The sequence below is a fragment of the Anastrepha obliqua genome, chromosome 1 (assembly GCF_027943255.1).
Source record: "Anastrepha obliqua isolate idAnaObli1 chromosome 1, idAnaObli1_1.0, whole genome shotgun sequence".
In the NCBI taxonomy this organism is placed as follows: Eukaryota; Metazoa; Arthropoda; class Insecta; order Diptera; family Tephritidae; genus Anastrepha; species Anastrepha obliqua.
The window spans coordinates 42,014,520-42,034,036 of NC_072892.1; the positions used below are offsets into that span (position 1 = coordinate 42,014,520).

Genomic DNA, 19,517 nt, shown 5'->3' on the forward strand with positions numbered 1-19,517 from the left:
CGAGTTTTTTATAAGTAAGTTAGTTTTTAAAAAATATGTTTTCCAAAAAATCATTTCAGATGAAAGAGTTTCAGCTCAAAAGGACTACATAAAATTAAGAAAAAAAATGTATAAATAGAATTAAAATAATAATATACTATATTAAAAAAAAATCGAAGGTGAATAGGTTAGTTTTCAAAATTTATGGAAGAGGAAGTACCTTTGAAATGATATTCTAGAAATGTAAACCTGCTGAGATTCAGCTGCCCTATTTAAGTTTTTCTTAAATCTATCACCTAAAACTTTCAAAAATAGCATAAAAAATATCTTGACTTTAATTCCCTTGATAGAATTTTTGGACATTTACGTGCAAACCTTTCGAGATGAAACTATTATTATTTGTTAAACTTTTATCATTTGAAGCTAGTTTTTGAAAAAAATTGCTTTTTTTTTAAACTGATTTTAATTATAAAAAAATCGAAATTTGTTGTTATTTTCAAATCGATCCAGCTCATGCAACTCTTAATATTTTTCTGAAATATTTTATTGAGGCTATTTTTGGAAGAACAAAATTTTTTTGAAAACTAATTTTCATTATAAAAGACTTGATTTTTTGTGTTGCTGTTAAACCAATCCATAATGCAACTCTTAATATTTTTCAAAAAATGTTTTCCTGCTGGAAAAACTATGGTTTTCTTTGGGGAGGCAACCTAATGTACTGCTCCATGATCGTTAATACATATGAGAAAATTCCAATGATACCATTATTGAGCTCTGCGGGTGATAAAAGCTTAAAGTTTTTCTTCGCATGCGTATTAATGGCCATGCGCTTCAATTACAGTAATTCAAATTGCAATTGTACGAGTTTATTGTAGCAGAAATATTGAAATGCATTTTGCTCATATTTTGTTCTTTTTTTACACCGATTGTCATTTCTTCTTACACTGAGTTTCAAAGAAAACGTTCAATTATTATTCTGTAGCCGGAAAAGCATCTAATAGACTTGGGCATATGAGTTAATAAAGTATTGGCAAATAAGTATTGCAATGAAAGATGTTTAAGTACCATAACGAGTATTTATCTTATAATCTTATAAAGCACACAGACCAACCGAAATTTTGAACCAAAAATCAGACTACACTTTTCTAATCTTTTTTTTTTTTAAGGTATTGTATAATATTAAATACGAATATGAGGTAAGAATTGCTCATCAAGCTCATCAGAACTTCAAGTTTTTAAGAGATTCGAGCTTAAAAGGGCAAAGGCTACGACTTGCGGCTATTTAAGGTAATATAATGACATTGCTTTAAATTAAATTAAGTATTACAATTAGTAGAATAAAATCAGTTCCATTGATATCAGTTACATTACGTTTGCTCTTAGTCTAAACATATCACTATATGCATCGCAATCGCTTTATAAATGCTCCGTACAACACGTTTCTCTCTCTTTCGGCGTATGAGTGTGATTAAGCCCCAGTGGGTTGTAAATATTCAAAGGCAAACTTGAAAAAGTGCTTCACATAAAAGGACATAACTAAAAGTACAAACTCAGCAAACGCAGCTGTAGTAATTACAAGTGCAAGTATAGGTGAAGTGAATGGTTAACAAGTAAACAAATATGTATGTATGTAACAACAAAAGTGCAACCATATGGACTTCTTTACACAAAAAGAGATAAATATGCATATGCCGGGTGGTCCAAATACAGATATAGTTTTGAATCATAAATGATTTCAATATTGACAACTATTTCTCACATGAAATCTTAAATTTCACTCAATATCATAGTCGCTTGATGCTCGATGCTTGAGCAGGCTTAAAAAACGTATGTCCAAAGTGAGTGCAAATTTTTGAAAAAATGGAAAATATTAATGAAATCCATCAAGGAAAATGTCGCACGAGAGTACGTAGTTCAGTAAAAGTAGTCTCAACTCCCTATTGAGAATTTTGAACAACTTAAAACAATATCCAATTGTTTCAACTATTAACGAAAGATTACCATTCACAACGCTTTCGCTTCTCAAGAAATACAGTTTCAGTCAATGAAAATGCAGACATGAACTAGGACGATATTTGGATTCAGTTGTATGATGAAACATGTCCCATGGTCTAACAAGAAATCATTATTTTAAGAATAAAATTCAATGGCCGTGTTATCAGTTCTGAACTCGTTAATTAATAAATAATAACCTGAATGGGTTTGTGCGTGATTGCCTTTCTGTTGCGTCGGGTTCGAAACCCGTTGTGGACATAAACGCCAAATGACAGTAAACTTTTTTCTAATACTAATCGCTTTACTGGGCGGCCCACAGTGCGGCCGATTCCCGAAAAGCTGGCCAAAACTCAAAAAATTAAGTAATTGATTCAAAATTTCTTACTCGGGGGTTGTCGGGGTCGCTGATTACGAATTTAATCTTAAAATTTGAAAATCCACCCCCTTTCACCCCTATTGGCCACCCCCTCGCGTGAAATAGCGTATATTCTAGAACATAATCAAGATGCATGTAAATTTATATGTTTTCGGGGTCGCTGATTACGAATTTGATCTTAAAATTTTGAAAATCCACCCCCTTCGACCAGAATTACGAAATTCAAAATGACGGATCCAATAAAAGGCAATACAAACAGTTTTCAAGTTTCTTCGTGTACCTTTTTTTTGTTACTATTCAATAATAACAGTCAGACTAAATAAATATACTATACAAACATTTTTCAAATGTTTACCAAAACCTTTTATTAAATTTAAAAATTGTAGGTTATACAGCAAAATAGATTATTTAGTTTTAATAACATGAAAAAATTTTCGTTATCAGCAAGATCGTCAGCATCTACATCTGTCTCTGTCTCAGAGGCCGAACTACAATCAGTACTTCCCAACAGTTCTTCCGCATCAATAGATGGAGACAACAGTAAATCAATTGTATCTGTTGACAAAGACTTCATCGGTTTTGCTGGCAACTTTCTGCAACTTGAAATGTATGGGTCAGAAGCTAATAAAAATCGTTTAAACACATCCTCCATTGTTTTCTGACGATAGTTCTTTCTAGCGAAGTTCAGACGATAGATGGCAAAAAATTTATTGCAAGCCTCTTGAGCATCTTCCGACATTTGTCCGATAGGCAAAAGGGCATCTTGAATGATTTCTGGACCATGAATCAAAAGCTTATGCACTAAAGTTGGCATATAATACCAATTATATTTGTCTAATATCATTCTAGCCAACTTTACACTATACTGCCGGAAGTTTTCTATATTTATTTCATGTCCACTTGAAATGGCTTGCAGGAGGATGTAGAAACGATATATGATGTCCTGATCGACCCCGTTATTTTTACCGATTGTTGATATTTTTCAAAAAAATGGCTGTGTTCGTAAATGCAACATGACTTGCATCATAAGCATCAGTGGCAACACTGCAAGTTTGACATTTGATACTTCTTATACAATTTTTGACAATTTGCAAATACGTTTGTTTGCATTTTCGAACGCGTATAATACTAAAATGGAAATTTTGCTGAATCTAACACTAGACGAAATTTGTGAGCAAAGAAAAGATAGATTTTCTTTAAATTTAAGAAAAAGAAGGCTATTGAAGTCAAAGAGAAAAATGTTTAGTACAAATGTTTGTCTTTAAAAAGAAAAATACCTAAAAACAAATCGTTTATTAAAACAATAAAGTCGTTTCCCGAGGACATTTTCTATTCCCATTTCCGAATGAATTGGGTCACTTTTAAAGTAAGGTTTTATAAGTTTTATGAAAATTAATAATTTATAGTTTCACTTTAATAATTTGCTGTTGGAGGAGTCATTGAGTGCCTTGTACCATAAACTTCGCCGAAGTCCTCAAAATACCTCCAGGATGTAGCTTCTCTACCGGAAGAATTATTTCGTTTCTTAATGCGCTTGTACGTTACCAAGAGATTTAAGCATTTTCTCTGCGCTGTGGTACTGTCCAGTCTTATATTGGGATTTACATTTTTAACTTCGGTCACAACTTTCTTCCACAATACATTTTTTTTCCTTCTACCCGATTTAAACTCGTCCTCCCTATTCAACCGTACTCTCAGCAATAACTGTGTCTCCGCATTACTGAGATTTTCACTAAAAATGTAAAAATAGTAATTTATACAATTATTATTAACATAATTTAACTAAATTTCAATACAAAAATTAAAATAAAACAGTTTTGCTTACTTTTCATCAGACATCGTAGTTAAATGCAGTAAACAATTTTTTGATAGAAATTATGTGTGACAACTGATAGAATTGTTGTCTTTTTGAACGCTTGATTATTGCAGTGCTGCGGTATTGGCATTTCTGAACGTTCTGTTTGTTATGCAATTGTAGTTTGCGCGTCATGTTGCATTTACGAACACAGCCAATGTCGTGCAGTGTTACCATCATTCGATGTTCCAGATCCAGATTTAGGCTTGTTAACGTTTAACCCCATCTCTTTTTTAAACGCAGTTCGTATTATTTTTTTTTCGGTTTTCAACAGACTGTTTTTCTTCTGGTTTACGAGCCTGCCATTTCTCGATTTTCAATTTGTACGACAAATGTAGCAGAAACTCGAAACATCTAATCCAACAATGAAGCGATGAAATGCCAAATTTTAAGTGTTCCGTAATAATGTCTGTTTGAAGCATTGCATCAATGTCATTGAAATCTTCTGATGTGCACTTACATATATAACAACGCATAGCAGAAGTTGTATCTGTCAATGAGTTACACACTTTGGTATCTATCATTGTTAAGGATAAATCATACTTGACACGCACGATTGTCCCATCAACAGTAGTTTTAAACGTATCGAGTTTTTTTATTTGATCTTCCACCTCGTCTGTTGTTTTTTTTGTCAAGTCAACTGATTCCTTTGCACATTGAATTTTGATAGGTCTACAGTATCGTGGGGATGATGGTCTCGGATTTTTCCAGACTACTGTAGATTTCACTGTAGTAGTGTCTATGTGTAGAAGTTGCAATGGTACAAGAGAGGTAAAAAAAGTATGTTCGTCACTATAGTTTTTATCATCAAGCTTATACTTGTATTGATTATGGCCCGAGCTGCCATCGCAGCCCTACTTAAATTAAGATTAAATTTTCAAGTTGCTTTTCAGATAAAGTTTTTATAACTTCCATATGATGTAAGATAATGCGATCACTTGTATGATTAAGTATAGACTGCAATGTAACTGCTGCTTCATTTTCAGTGAATGACATACCTGTTGCAGGATAACACTGTAACTTTGCTTTTTGGATCTTTTTATATGCTGGAAACATCCGTGATTTTTTTTCCAGATGAGCATTTCGCAGCAGCTGATATTTACACTGTCATAATCCAAGTTCTACATACAATGATAAAGCCTCGTTTTCCAATGATTTCCTGTATCTTGCAGCTTTTGTAGGACTTCCTGCGGAAATATCACTTACCACTTTTGCAAAATCAATGTTACCTTCCGAACGCAGTTTCCTAGTTGACGAGTACAAAAGAGCTTCCGTTGATACCTTTGCTCGTAATTCTTCTGTTTTTCTGCGTTTACTTCTTTCTGAAGATTCGGAGAAACTAAGTTCTCGACGACCTGTTTTTGAATTTTTTTCGTCATTTTGCGTCTCTCTCGGCTCTGTATTAGTTTGTTCCTGTTGGCTACCTTTTTTGAGCTCAATATTTTTTTGTAACCAATCATTGTTTTTCTTCAAAAATCTATCTTCTACTCTTTTGCTGCAATCCCATCTTTGTATCATTTTATTCACTGTATCACATATTTGGCTTTTTTCTTTATCCGATAACGTATAACGGGAATTCTCACTTTTCGATAAAAGGGTTTCTACTTTTGCAAAAATGTCCTGTTTGTCACTTTTTAAAATGTTTTTAATTTCATGAAATAATTTAAGCCTCGTCAAGTCTCCTTCCATCGTATTACTAGCACCTAAAAAATAAATAAATATTTTTCTATCAAAAACAACATATGCTAATAAATGAAACAAAAATTAATATTTTTAATCACTGTAACAAATAACACTATGTAACAAAAATAAAAAATTTCTCAGTCCTTGGGATGTAATTGTTATTTCCTAGTCTGTTATGTCTTAAAAGTATGGAAACCACCTAATATTCCTCGGAGATTTTGCTTTTGTCACCAGGACAATGAGATTCATTAAAATATGCTAAAATTATGAGAAAAACGTGTTTGAGTCTTTTACTACAGAGAAAATCATACAATACAGCACATATAAATCAAAACTAGATTTTATTAAAACTTCAGAAAACCAAAAACATAAAAGTAAATCAGAAGTGGGTGGTTTTTCGACATTTGCATTTATACTGCGAGTCACCAGCGAGGATCCAGCAAATTCCACTGCATCAGTCTGGACGTCAAAAGTTCAGCATTGGATTTGGTGAGACCAAGATCTCTGATCAAATCATTCATGTCCTTTTGGTTGGGATAGTGTGGGTTTCTGTTATCAGCTAGTAAATTTAATCCTTCACGTTCATTGTCTTCCTCACTCTTGGAATCAGGGCTCTCACAGGAAGACACCTGCTCTTTCTCTGGAGGAGTAGGAACGGGGAGGCCAGAGCTGTGTGGAACTGGAGCCATGGATGAAGGAATGTCAGGATACATGATTGGACCATTTCTTCAAAAAAATAAGGCCCGACAATACAGCGTAAAGAAACCGCACACCACACTGTCACGCGAAGAGGATGCAATTCCGTCTCGTGGAGTATCTGTGGGTTAGAAGTACTCCATATTCGACAATTTTGTTTGTTCACATTGCCGTTTAAATCGAAATGGGCCTCATCAGACATGAAAAGGCAGTTTAACATGTTTTGGTCTTCTTCCACCATTTGCAGGATCTTCTGGCAAAATTCCAAGCGAATCGGCAAGTCTGCTGCATTCAGTTTGTTAACCATTTGAATTTTGTAGGGAAATAAGTCTAAATCTTTGTGCATTATTGTTTGCAAAGACTGTCGGCTGACACCAGGTTGAGCAGATAAGCTTCTTGTTGAAACCCTTGGATTGCTTTGTATAGCTGCAGCTACAGCAGCGATCGTTTCCTCCGTCCGAACTGGTGGGTTTCGATGATAAGGCCTTCTTGCGACTGTTCCTTGCTCAGCAAAATTATTCACCAGTTTCATTATGACCCATCTGCTCGGGGGATCGCCGCCAAACATCCGCCTGTACTCTCTCTGTACCAAAACTACGGACTCCAGTGCGTGATAGGGGCGGACTATCCAAATTCTTGTTTGCGTGTCCCAGTTATCCATTTTAATAAATTTTAAAGATCAATCTGCAAATTAAAACCAAAATGGAACAGATAACTTAAAAAGAAAAAAAGTTATTCAATTTTTTTTTGGTAGCGGCTTTCATCAGCCACCCTGTATCTAATAAAATATAAAATGAACTACCTAGAAGCAAAATGTATTTTTATGTAAACGCTTTGCCTTAAAATTTAAAATTACTTACAATACAAAAATTAATAAAAATAAATTCATTTAAAATGCATACGTGTACGATTGTTTGATTTTTAATTATTCAAATGCGTATAGCGGTAAGTAAGATAACACTGTGGAACAAATTCAGGTTAGCAAAAATTAGGTCCATTCTGAGAGTGGCGAGTGAAAATAGAGGCTAAATTAAAGGACCCGTATCGCGCCGTTTGTTTATGTTAGTTCGAATTTTTTTTTAATCGGCCTTCGAAGTTTCCAGTCAAATGCCGATTTTCAGTATATTGTTTATATGGGTTTTCGGCTATAACTCGTCGACTAATTGATATTTTTTCAATCTGTAAAAGCCAAATTATTGCTAGAGACCTGTGCAACAATTACAATTTTTGAAAAAATTGATTTCGAAAATTTTTATGGTACTTATGAGGCAAAATGTTGGAAAAATTATTTTTTTTTTCATGTTTTTTGAAAATATTTTCCACAAAACTAAGTGTTTTTTAATTTTTTTGTGGTCTATAATATGCTTCTGTTTCTTTATTGAATTTCATTTGAAAAAAATTGTCTTAGTCGATAATTTGCGCTTTAGGCATACAGTCATAATACAAAACGTGCGTTTTTTGAGCTTAATATTAATTTATTTCTCATTTTTTATTTACCAATTTTGTTCAGTGTTGGTTTTGAAGAAACATAGAAAAAGAAAATATAAAAATATGGAAAAATATATAATTTTGAAATGTTAATAATGAAAAGTTTTAAGTAGAAAAATAAAATAAATTAAATTAATAATTTGGCCAGCTGCCGTTTAGCAGGCGGCTGTGGATCAACATCACTGCTCTCTCTAATGTCTTGGTCATCGTCATCATCATCAGAGAGATCGATTATTTCGTCCAACAGATATTCTGGATTTTCATCTGTGTCTTCCCCTTCTTCCTCTTTTTCCTCGTCTTCCTCTTCTTCAAAGGTGTTTTTATACCACCAACAAATTTCAGCGAGTATCGCATCTGGAGATTTCTTTCCTCTGTACCTGAAACGAAAATAGTTTTCAATCGTTAACATGTTTAAATTGTGCACTCTGACCAAAATATTAGAAAAATCTAGGAATTCAAAATATGCACACTCTATAGTTACCTTATTTCAAATGGAAGCGCAGTTTGGTGATGACGTTCGCCTTGCTCATCAGATTCAGTTGGCAACTGTTGAGCGAGTTTTTCAAGATGCTGATGCAAGAGGTTAATTTTGTATGACATATTAACCCCAATTTCAGCGAAAGCTGCCAACATGTTTGCAACAGATTGCCTGTAGTTTTCTTCGCGTTCTTTACCCAAAAGTCCTTTGATGACTGCTTTCAATGCAAGCCATGCATTTAATTCTCGGTCTGTCAGAACTTGCTCAAAATCTTGACGACTCATTAGTTTCCGTATGTCGGGACCATTAACAACCCCTTCCTGAATTTGGGCCTTACTTAGTCTTGGGAAAATGTCTTTCAAGCGGTTGAATACTGCTGGTCTTTTTGCGATACATTTCAAAAAATTTTTAGCAATGCCAAGTTTAATGTGGAGCAACGGCAACAAAATTTTCATTTCAGGACTTTCGTGTAGCCTATTGTCATTAGGCCATTTTCGCCCAATTCGACTACTCCAGTTATGTTGTTTGTACTGGTTTCTTCCTTTAATACCTTCTCGGTATCGTGAATCCCAATCGCACAAAAAACACGGATATTTTGGACGGCCAGATGCCTGTAATCAAGGAAACTACTTTGAGGTCGCAGCAAATGCGCCATTGGTGTTCGTTATACAGGGTGGCTGATGAATTTTGCTACATTAAGAAACTCAAATAACTTTTTTTTTAGTGTATGGAATTCATTTATTTTTTTTTTTCAAGTTGAAGGTCATTAAATTTTCTTAAATGTAGCTTAAGTAGTTTTAAAAATAATTGAATTTAAATGCCCCCCATGCTCGTTGACACAAGTGCGGCATCTTAGTAAAAAGTTGTTCATTGCTGCTTTGAGAGTTGCGACAGGAATACCCGCAATTGTTGCCCGAATGGATTGTTTTAGTTCATCCAAATTTGTTGGCTTTGTTTTATAAACTTCTTGTTTACATAAACCCCACAAGAAAAAGTCAGGTGCAGTAAGGTCAGGCGACCTGGGGGGCCAACGAAATTCGGAGTTTCTTGAAATCAGTTTATTGGGAAATTTTCGTCGCAAATCTGTCATAACAGTCTGGGCTATGTGAGACGTTGCCTTATCTTGTTGAAACCACACAGAGTTGAAAGGAATTCTCTTTCGGCGTAGTTCTGGATAGAAAAATTCTTTCAGCATTTTCAAATAACGGTCTCCAGTAACCGTAACGGTGTGACCATTTTCTTCAAAAAAATAAGGCCCGACAATACAGCGTGAAGAAACCGCACACCACACTGTCACGCGAAGAGGATGCAATTCCGTCTCGTGGAGTATCTGTGGGTTAGAAGTACTCCATATTCGACAATTTTGTTTGTTCACATTGCCGTTTAAATCGAAATGGGCCTCATCAGACATGAAAAGGCAGTTTAACATGTTTTGGTCTTCTTCCACCATTTGCAGGATCTTCTGGTAAAATTCCAAGCGAATCGGCAAGTCTGCTGCATTCAGTTTGTTAACCATTTGAATTTTGTAGGGAAATAAGTCTAAATCTTTGTGCATTATTGTTTGCAAAGACTGTCGGCTGACACCAGGTTGCGCAGATAAGCTTCTTGTTGAAACCCTTGGATTGCTTTGTATAGCTGCAGCTACAGCAGCGATCGTTTCCTCCGTCCGAACTGGTGGGTTTCGATGATAAGGCCTTCTTGCGACTGTTCCTTGCTCAGCAAAATTATTCACCAGTCTCATTATGGTCCATCTGCTCGGGGGATCGCCGCCAAACATCCGCCCGTACTCTCTCTGTACCAAAACTACGGACTCCAGTGCGTGATAGCGGCGGACTATCCAAATTCTTGTTTGCGTGTCCCAGTTATCCATTTTAATAGGACTATGAATAAGTTCGTGCGGTTTTTTTTTCGAAATTTGAAACTTTATTGACGTAAAATGGTTACAAATTTAATATTCAAAGTATTGTCCATCGCTTACTACTACTTTTTCCCATCTTTCTGGCAATTCACAGATTCCCTTTGTGAAAAATTTGGTCGGTTTTGCCGCAATCCACGAATCGATCCATTTTTTGACTTCATCGTAATTACGGAAGTGCTGGTCAGCCAGGCCATGTTGCATCGATCGGAAGAGATAGTAATCGGATGGCGCAAGGTCTGGACTATACGGCGGGTGGGGTAGGACATCCCATTTGAGCGTTTCTAAGTATGTTTTGACCACTTGTGCAACATGTGGCCGAGCATTGTCATGTTGCAAAATAACTTTGTCGTGTCTATCGAAGTATTGCGGCCGTTTTTCTCGCAGTGCTTGGCTCAAACGCATCAATTGTCGTCGGTAGACATCCCCCGTAATCGTTTCATTCGGTTTCAGTAGCTCATAATACACAACACCCAGCTGGTCCCACCAGATACACAGCATAACCTTCAGGCCATGAATATTCTGCGCCGACGTCGATGTTGAAGCATGGCCAGGGTATTCATACGTTGCCCGACGTTTTGGATTGTCGTAATGGACCCACTTTTCATCGCCAGTCACAATTCGATGCAAAAAACCCTTTCTTTTGTGCCGTTGAAGCAGTTGTTCGCATGCCATAAAACGGCGTTCAACGTCTCTTGGCTTCAATTCATACGGCACCCAATGGCCTACCTTTCGGATCATTCCCATGGCTTTTAAACGTTTGGAAATGGTTGATTGATCAACTCCCAAAGTTTTTGCAACCTCTTCTTGCGTTTGAGCCGGATCTTGATCGAGCAATTCCTCCAATTCGGTATCCATGAACTTTGGCGGCGCACCCTCGCGTTCTTCGTCTTCCAAGCCAAAATCACCACTTTTAAAGCGTGCAAACAACTTCTGGCACGTTCGCTCAGCTAGAGCATGCTCACCATAAACTTCCACCAAGATACGATGACTTTCGGCTGCTTTTTTCTTCATAATAAAATAATGAAGAAGAATTCCCCGCAAAAACACATTATTTGGCACGAAATTCGACATTTTCAAGTGTGGTAAACAGTAGCTCTCCAATGAATGTTAAGTTTTAAAGATCAATCTGCAAATTAAAACAAAAATGGAACAGATAACTTAAAAAGAAAAAAAGTTATTCAATTTTTTTTGGTAGCGATTTTCATCAGCCACCCTGTATTTAATTATGTTATATTTAATAATTATTAATTGAGTTTAAATTAGTAGTTTTAATAAGTGTATTAAAATTGATTGTACTGGTGCAGTACTGCGCCTGTTGTTAATTTCTGATTGGGGTGACCGGTCTTGGGTGTGCGGTTGAGAGCATGGCGAAATAACGTAAGAGGTGAGCTCTTCCGAGTTAAAAAAAAAAAAAAACACACACACGAATTTGTATAGAAACCTACGTTACTTATACAAGCAGATCCCCTCTTGAAAGTATAGGCTTTCACTGTTTTCTCTCATTCTCTCTTCGTATTTATTTCTTGTGCACAAAAAATAGCATAAAAGCCAAGGTAGCAAGTGGTAGCAGCTGAATCTTGTTTTATTCAGTAACCAATACTTTTTTGAGTAACCTTTAATAGGTTTCAAAGCAGCATATGACGGCGTTGTATTACTATACAGTTTGAAAACTCAAATTTTATAAAAAAAATTGCAAAAAATGTATCTACATATTGCTGCAGCTAAAAATTTTGTGTCGAGGTATTGATATGTACTAAAGATTTCTCGTAGCCAACCAAAGACAAAAAAAACTCTATCTAGAAACTTTTTTTCCGACTTTTGGCCAGCTTTTTGGGAATCGGCCGCACTGTGCGCTATTAGAAAAATGTTTTTCTTTGATTTTGGTGTTTCACCGAGATTTGAACCTACGTTCTTTCTGTGAATCCCGAATGGTTGTCACGCACCAACCCATTCGGCTACGGCTGTCGCCAAGTAAAAAAATTATTAAACCATTTGATTTGCCTGACGGTTTACAGTGTTTTTAGTACATCAAACCCTGTCAGTACGGAGGATTCGCCGATCGTTATCGCCATTCTCATCTAACGATAGGCCCAGGAAAATGTTATTTCGACGTGTTGGGCACAAAGGGAGAGGTGTGTTAGATGAGTGGATTCAAGTGGGTATATGAATATATGGTTAGTATCGCACGTGCTACCTCCACATGTCGTATTTACCGGGGTTTTTAAGCTGTATGAGAACTCGATATCGATAACTATGGTTTGACAGCTGAGATTTGCCATTTCGTAAACATTTCTGTTCGGAAAGGTATCACACGAACTACACGACAAATCACGCTTGCTAATAGGAATAACTATGGTCTCAGTAAGGAAATGTGTAACAGAGACCTCTCTCGCCCGACAAAACTAACACTCTACAAGGCACTCATCTTACCCGTGCAACTGTACGGCGCTGAAGCATGGGTTGTGTCGCAGACTGATGCAGCCGGGATATTCGAGAGAAAGATACTTCGGTCCTCTTCGTGTAGCCAATAACTTCTACCGCCGAATGAACTACGAGCTGTGTTCTACGACGATGTGGACATAGTGAAGCGCATCAATACTCAGCACTTGCGCTGGCTGCACGCACAAGCAAAGAAGGTTTTCGGATTGCATGTTTGAGCACAACGACATAGGGAAAGACCATGCCTCCGAAGGACCAAGTACAGAGAGCCTTATCATTGATTGGTGTAACAAATTGGAAAAGGCGCGCGATTTACGTGTTTTGCCGTTAAGTTGCGTAAAAAAAAACTAATTCTGTTTTTGATTATTAAAATTTATTTATTTAATTCAATTCAACAAACTACTCCGATGAAAGGGAGGAATCAGACTGACTTTATTCTTTTACTTCAAGTTTAATCAAAGCTTACATATTTGCTTACTCGATATATTCTGTTTTTCTTACTTGCTACATTACATTGGCTTATGAAAAATACTTATTAATATTACATTTTTGTGTGAGAACGGAAATGCTGATTTGACAATACTTATTGTAAGCGGACAGTGAAGTTAGTTAATTTTGGAACGGTTGCAATTCCTGGAATTGCGACCGAAAAATAATTTTGATTTGTGAATTTAATAATAATTTCTGTAAACAAAACGGAAGTAGGTTTAGTGTTACACTTTATTTTTAATTATACTTGCAATAAATTCATCTATGTTATATTGTTAGTGCTTGGTTTTACATATGTAACTCGCGCAAAGCAAAGACGCCTGGCGAGACATGTTGTAGTCGGCCTTAATCAGAAAACAGGTTATGATCCTTGATCAGGTCATATAAGGAAGTAAGTTATCGGAAATCATTTAAAGCCAGAACAACGTTTCCAAATAGTGGAAACTTAATATACTAAGAAAAAAAAAATTAAATACATCTATTCGGGAAGTTCATGGAGCACATGGAGTACGATTATGACCCTTATTTCTTTCGAAATGAGTAAGAAGCTGACGTTACGGTGAATGGCAAGCGCTATCGAGTCATGCTGACTAAATTTTTGTTTGAAAAACTTGATCAGCTAAATATCGACATTTGTTTTCAACAAGATGGCCCAACTTGCCATACAGCGCGCTCAACACTCCATTTATTACAATGTTCAAGCTACTATTGACGCCATACGTCCTTATTTATCGGAAAAAGTAGTCAAAAATTAGTTAAAAACTAGACTGTTCGAATGGACCATGTAACTCGTAGTCGTGGCGCACATATATCGCACATATAAGTTCTCAAGCTCTTCAAAAAAACATCCGACACATTGGGTATGCCGGGGCTAATTCTGGAAGGTAGGAGTTTAACCTGTTCCAATATCCAAAAGGTACTTGAGTCAAAGTTACGCGAGTTCCAAAAGGCAGCTGAAGGAAGCTCTCTCTCTCTGCGATGGGTCGTGGTTGGACTGTGATTATTTACATTTTGGATGACTTACGTTTCGGACATCATGTCATATAACCAAATTAATAATGTCATACAACGTAAGTAATAATGTCTTTAAGTATCTAAGACGACTTTCCTGGTATCCCTGTACTTATTATTAAATTAATTCTTCACCTCAGAAATGCTGTGATAGGGTAATCGAAGTAATACTTTTGATTCGAAAAATGTTACCATCGACACAGCGTCTTCAACAATATATGAAAGCCCGTGAAAAATTATTAGAGTTTGATTAGAAGTGAATAGCCATTCTGCATAAACCTCAACACATACCCACAAGGAAATTTTTCAAAACAACTAGTTTTGGATTCAAGAAGTTGTATCTTGAGAAAAAATTAATGTCATATAAAATGTTATTCTAAGAAAAATACAAAAATATATTGTTTATTTAAAACTAACATAAACTTAGAAAAACGTTGTTCCATAAATAAAATATTAACGAAAATCATACGAACTGGTTTCATTTTTCTAACAAAGCAATCCACGATTTCGATCATTTGAAACTCAACTTATTTGGTCATTGCAAGTCTTGCTTTCGCGTTACTAACATACCACGGTGCTCTAGAAGGGGGCTTAAATAAAAATGAGTTGGCACTTCGAAATTCCTTTTGATTATGATTCTTGGGTTAGTAGGGAATGTTTTAATATAGAATTTAAAATCAGTTCACGTGGCCGATTTTAAATAATTTGAGTTTGAAATTAGAAATAGCGCTATTATTACTATATTATATTTTATTCAATACTTTTTCGAAATCTCAAAACTGTTTTGAAAATTGGGATCGAAAGCCCTCGTTGTCTTCTATTTTATGCAATTTATTTGAAAAGAATCCGATCATAAATGGCAAAGTTATTCGCATTTGAATGTCCACCACAAGCGCACATTGTTCATTGCTTCAAATTGCTTGCTTTTAATGCGTATTGGAATTGATTTAATGCATAAATGTAATCATAAAGAAACAAAATAATGTTCATGAAATATTTTATTAAACTAATTTTATTAAATATAAATTAAAACTAATACATATAATATACTGCTCACAAAGCTATATATGTGTACTATTGTAGCTACGTACTACTTTTTTCGGATTTGCATTAATGAGTAAATCTAAGGGTTTACCATGCTGCTGCGATAGGGATGCTGGAATGGTTGTGCTTCCTTCTTTGACATTTAATTTGTCTTTAAGTATGTTCTTTTTTAACAGTCCAGATAATAATTGTTCGGCTTGCTTTGGCGATTGGACGCATTCATGAATATTTGTCAACGTTGAAGTTGCATTACATTTATGACTAACACCTTTAGCAATTAAAGTAAGACACTTTGAGCAGCGCCTACTATTAGTAGTAGTAGTCTTTAAAGATTTAGATTTTTTTTTAGCATTTACGGCATCCAAATTTCCTTGTCTTGATCTAATTTCGTTGCACAAAGTACACTCACATTCTTTTTCTGACACTGATGTACGGGTTTTTATTTTAAAATGGTATTTTGAGTAATCTGGCATTTGAAGGGAACCTTTCAAACTTGGATTTGCACTAGCTCTTATAATTTTGTGCCTACAAGCACAACAAACCACATCAGGAAGCCTTGAATCCTTTTCATTAAAATCAGGAAATAGTAGTTTGATTTGAGCTCCAATTGCGCCTGTAGTTTTAAAATACTGTTTCTGCGGCTTCCTTTTGCAAATCAAACACATACTATGACGATTTTGTTCATGATTTTTGGAAGATTTACCTTGTGACTGCATGTCTAATGATTGCTATTTAAAAATGAATAATAATAATAATGTAATAGATTAAATAAACACTTTGCGTCAATAGTTAAAGTTTAAAATTTCGAAAAATTGACTTACCTAATCTAATTAATTTTTACAAATAATGAACATAATTATTCTCTGTTCTTGCTCTACTGCGCATTTTATTTTAGTGACTATAGGCTCCTGTGTAAAACTACGACGCAATTATTTTTCTACTATGACTATGACTCTGACTCCGATTGTTGCGCAGTTAGATTCGTGAAATATATGTAATTATTTTGATGTTTACCGTTATAATTTCGCATTGGAATGTGATGCCGCAAGGGTCGTCCACCAGTACAAATCCTATACGTCCTATACAATGAACAATGTGCGCTTGTGGTGGACATTCAAATGCGAATAACTTTGCCATTTATGATCGGATTCTTTTCAAATAAATTGCATAAAATAGAAGACAACGAGGGCTTTCGATCCCAATTTTCAAAACAGTTTTGAGATTTCGAAAAAGTATTGAATAAAATATAATATAGTAATAATAGCGCTATTTCTAATTTCAAACTCAAATTATTTAAAATCGGCCACGTGAACTGATTTTAAATTCTATATTAAAACATTCCCTACTAACCCAAGAATCATAATCAAAAGGAATTTCGAAGTGCCAACTCATTTTTATTTAAGCCCCCTTCTAGAGCACCGTGATACATCAAAATACGGTCAAACAGTGAATCGAAGTCGCCGACCTCATACTGGAAGACCTCGCAAGTTGACCATCAGTGATTAACGCCATATAATAAGAAAAATAAAAGAGAGTAGAAGTTCTTGAAGAGATTAATAAAGAAGTCCATTCGAAAACAGTTCACAGGGCATTGAAACGTGCCGGGTATAGCTCGCAAATTGCTCGAGGGAAAGTCAATAAAAATAAAAGGAGTTCGTAAAGGAGTATAAAAATAAGCCACTTGATTTATGGAGCTCTTCAAGTGGAAAAAAACTACGGGTTAAGAGTTTCTCATGAAACTTTTCGAAAAGTGTTGTAAAAAACAAATATTCTTCAAGAGTGGCTAGGATAAAATCCCTGTTATCAGCACAAAACGTTGATAAAAGATTGCGATTTGCCACCGAGCACATATCACTTCCCACAGGAAACTGGGATGACGCTATTTTCTCAGATGAGATAAAATTGATGCTCTACTACCATGATGGACCCCAGAGAGTTTGGTTTAAGCCTCTCACAGCACTACAAAACGAAAATATTATCCCTACCGCAAAGTTTGGAAAACTCTCAGTAATGGTTTGGGGTTGTATATCAACAAAGGGAGTGGATGAAATCAAAATTTTGGACGAAATAACGACCAAGGAAGTACATCTTGATACTTTAAAAAACGAATTGACTTCCAGTATTAGAAAATTCGGCTTTATTGACCCGGAAAATTCGAAAAAATTTAAATAAAAATACTATCAAGATAATAATCCCAAACATAAATCTTATTTATGCAAGTTCTGGTTACTCTACAACTGCACCAAAGTTATTGATACTCCCGCCGCGATAAGTCCCGACATTAACCCAATCGAAAATTTGTGGGTTTATTTAAAAAGAAAAGTAGAAAAAAGATCGCCAACTAATAAAACTGAATTAATAAGATTCATCAAAGAGTGGGAAAAAATACCATTGGAATATGATATTCCGAAACTAATTAAATCAATGCGAAGTCGTCTTCAAGCGGTAATTGATGCCCAAGGAGGACATACAAAATTTTAACCCCAAAAGACCAAAAATTCCACCAAACTTGATTTTCAACCAACTGTGCAAACACTTCTTTGACAGCAGAGAAATTGAACTGTTTTTATGTTTTAGTATACATATATGTACATATTAGCATCTTATTATCGCCCTAGAATTTTTTTTTTATAATATTTAATATATTGGAAAGCATGCATCTTTTGATTTTTTCTTTTTTTATTTTCAAAGGTTTTTTTGACAAACGGCAAGCGTGGGTAATCTTGTATTTTTTGATGGTATTATGGATAAATCACTTTAGATTAATATTTAATATTTTAAAGTAAACTTTCATGAAAGTGTGCAAAAACCCACGATGTGCGTAGGATCATACATCATGTTCCTCAGATTTTTCCAAAACTACCACAGTCTGCAGACTTGAATCCCATCCAACATTTGCGGGATGAACTCGGTAGGCGTGTCGCTAAAATTAACATAACTAGCAAAACCCAACTAAAGGAGGAACTCCAACAGGAATGGCGGAATGAGTTAAAATGTGGCTAATGAAATTAGTTAACTCTATGCCAAATAGACTTAATAAAGTCATCAGGCAAAAAGGAAAGCCTACTAAATATTAAAATTTCATTGAACTTAATATTTTATTTTTGAAATGGAATTGTTTGAATAATTTTGTCCCTTGTTAATTTTGTCTTTTCTTAAGTTTAGGTTAGATTTAAATAAACAATAAATTTGTGTATTTTTCCTAAAAAAACATTTTTAATCAATATACATTAATTGTTTTCCAAGATGCAGCTTATCGAATGAAGAATTAGTGGTTGAGTGAATGATATTGTCCGTGTGTGTATGTATAACCTTGCACCACCATTTGCATGAAACAACTACATTAAGAGAACATGTATGTATGTATGTTGAACGAATTCCCGCCAAAACTAAAAAAATTATTCAGGCCGATTGACAACAAAATACCAAGTTCGTTAACTTTTCATAAATGGGAATGAACTTTGCATCGCGTTAAAATAATTTGTGAACAATTTGTGACTGCATATATTACAAAAAAAGCTGTAACAGCAATATCGAAATACCGCAACGAAAATAAGCAGCAAAAACAGATGTCGACAACAAAAAAAAAATACATTGATAAGTATGTATGTACATATGTTTGCGAAACATAGAATATTGAAGGTTTTTTTTTCAAGGAAACGGGTTCTCACATAGCCTATATAAGGTCGATAAACCCCATACTTAATTTTCCACACATGTTATGGATATGAACCTAATTTTCAATTACTTATAGTCCAGTCAAAAGAGACGAAAAAAATAGGCAACTTCGTAATTTTAGGAGTATGCGAGTTTATGGTTTTATTATGTAAAACCCATCACTGTGAACTTAAATTGGAGTTTTCGGGGTCGGGGGTTTTGTCCCGCGGCCGCCATCTTGGAAATAAGGGTGCAACTGGTTTTTTGCGATTATCTCGTGAATTTCGAAAGTTACGAAAATTTTGTAAATAATTAATTGTAAATGTTGGCGTTTTGTTTGCTCAAATATCATTTTTTCGCAGAGATATCGCATTTTGAAATTTTCATGTTTCGAAATTTTCCTACCCCT

The 19,517-nt window shown here is 35.1% G+C and overlaps 1 protein-coding gene across 1 annotated transcript; it reads right to left on the bottom strand.

Moving 5' to 3' along the window:
• Positions 1 to 3,604: 3,604 nt before the first annotated feature.
• LOC129235962 (uncharacterized) lies at positions 3,605 to 4,211 on the bottom strand. The gene is made up of 2 exons (XM_054870057.1): positions 4,176 to 4,211; positions 3,605 to 4,082 (listed from the first exon to the last, which is right to left on the bottom strand). Exons 1-2 carry the CDS (start codon positions 4,187 to 4,189, stop codon positions 3,764 to 3,766), a joined length of 333 nt encoding a protein of 110 aa, XP_054726032.1. The 5' UTR covers positions 4,190 to 4,211; the 3' UTR covers positions 3,605 to 3,763.
• Between the last annotated feature and the right edge of the window lie 15,306 nt (positions 4,212 to 19,517).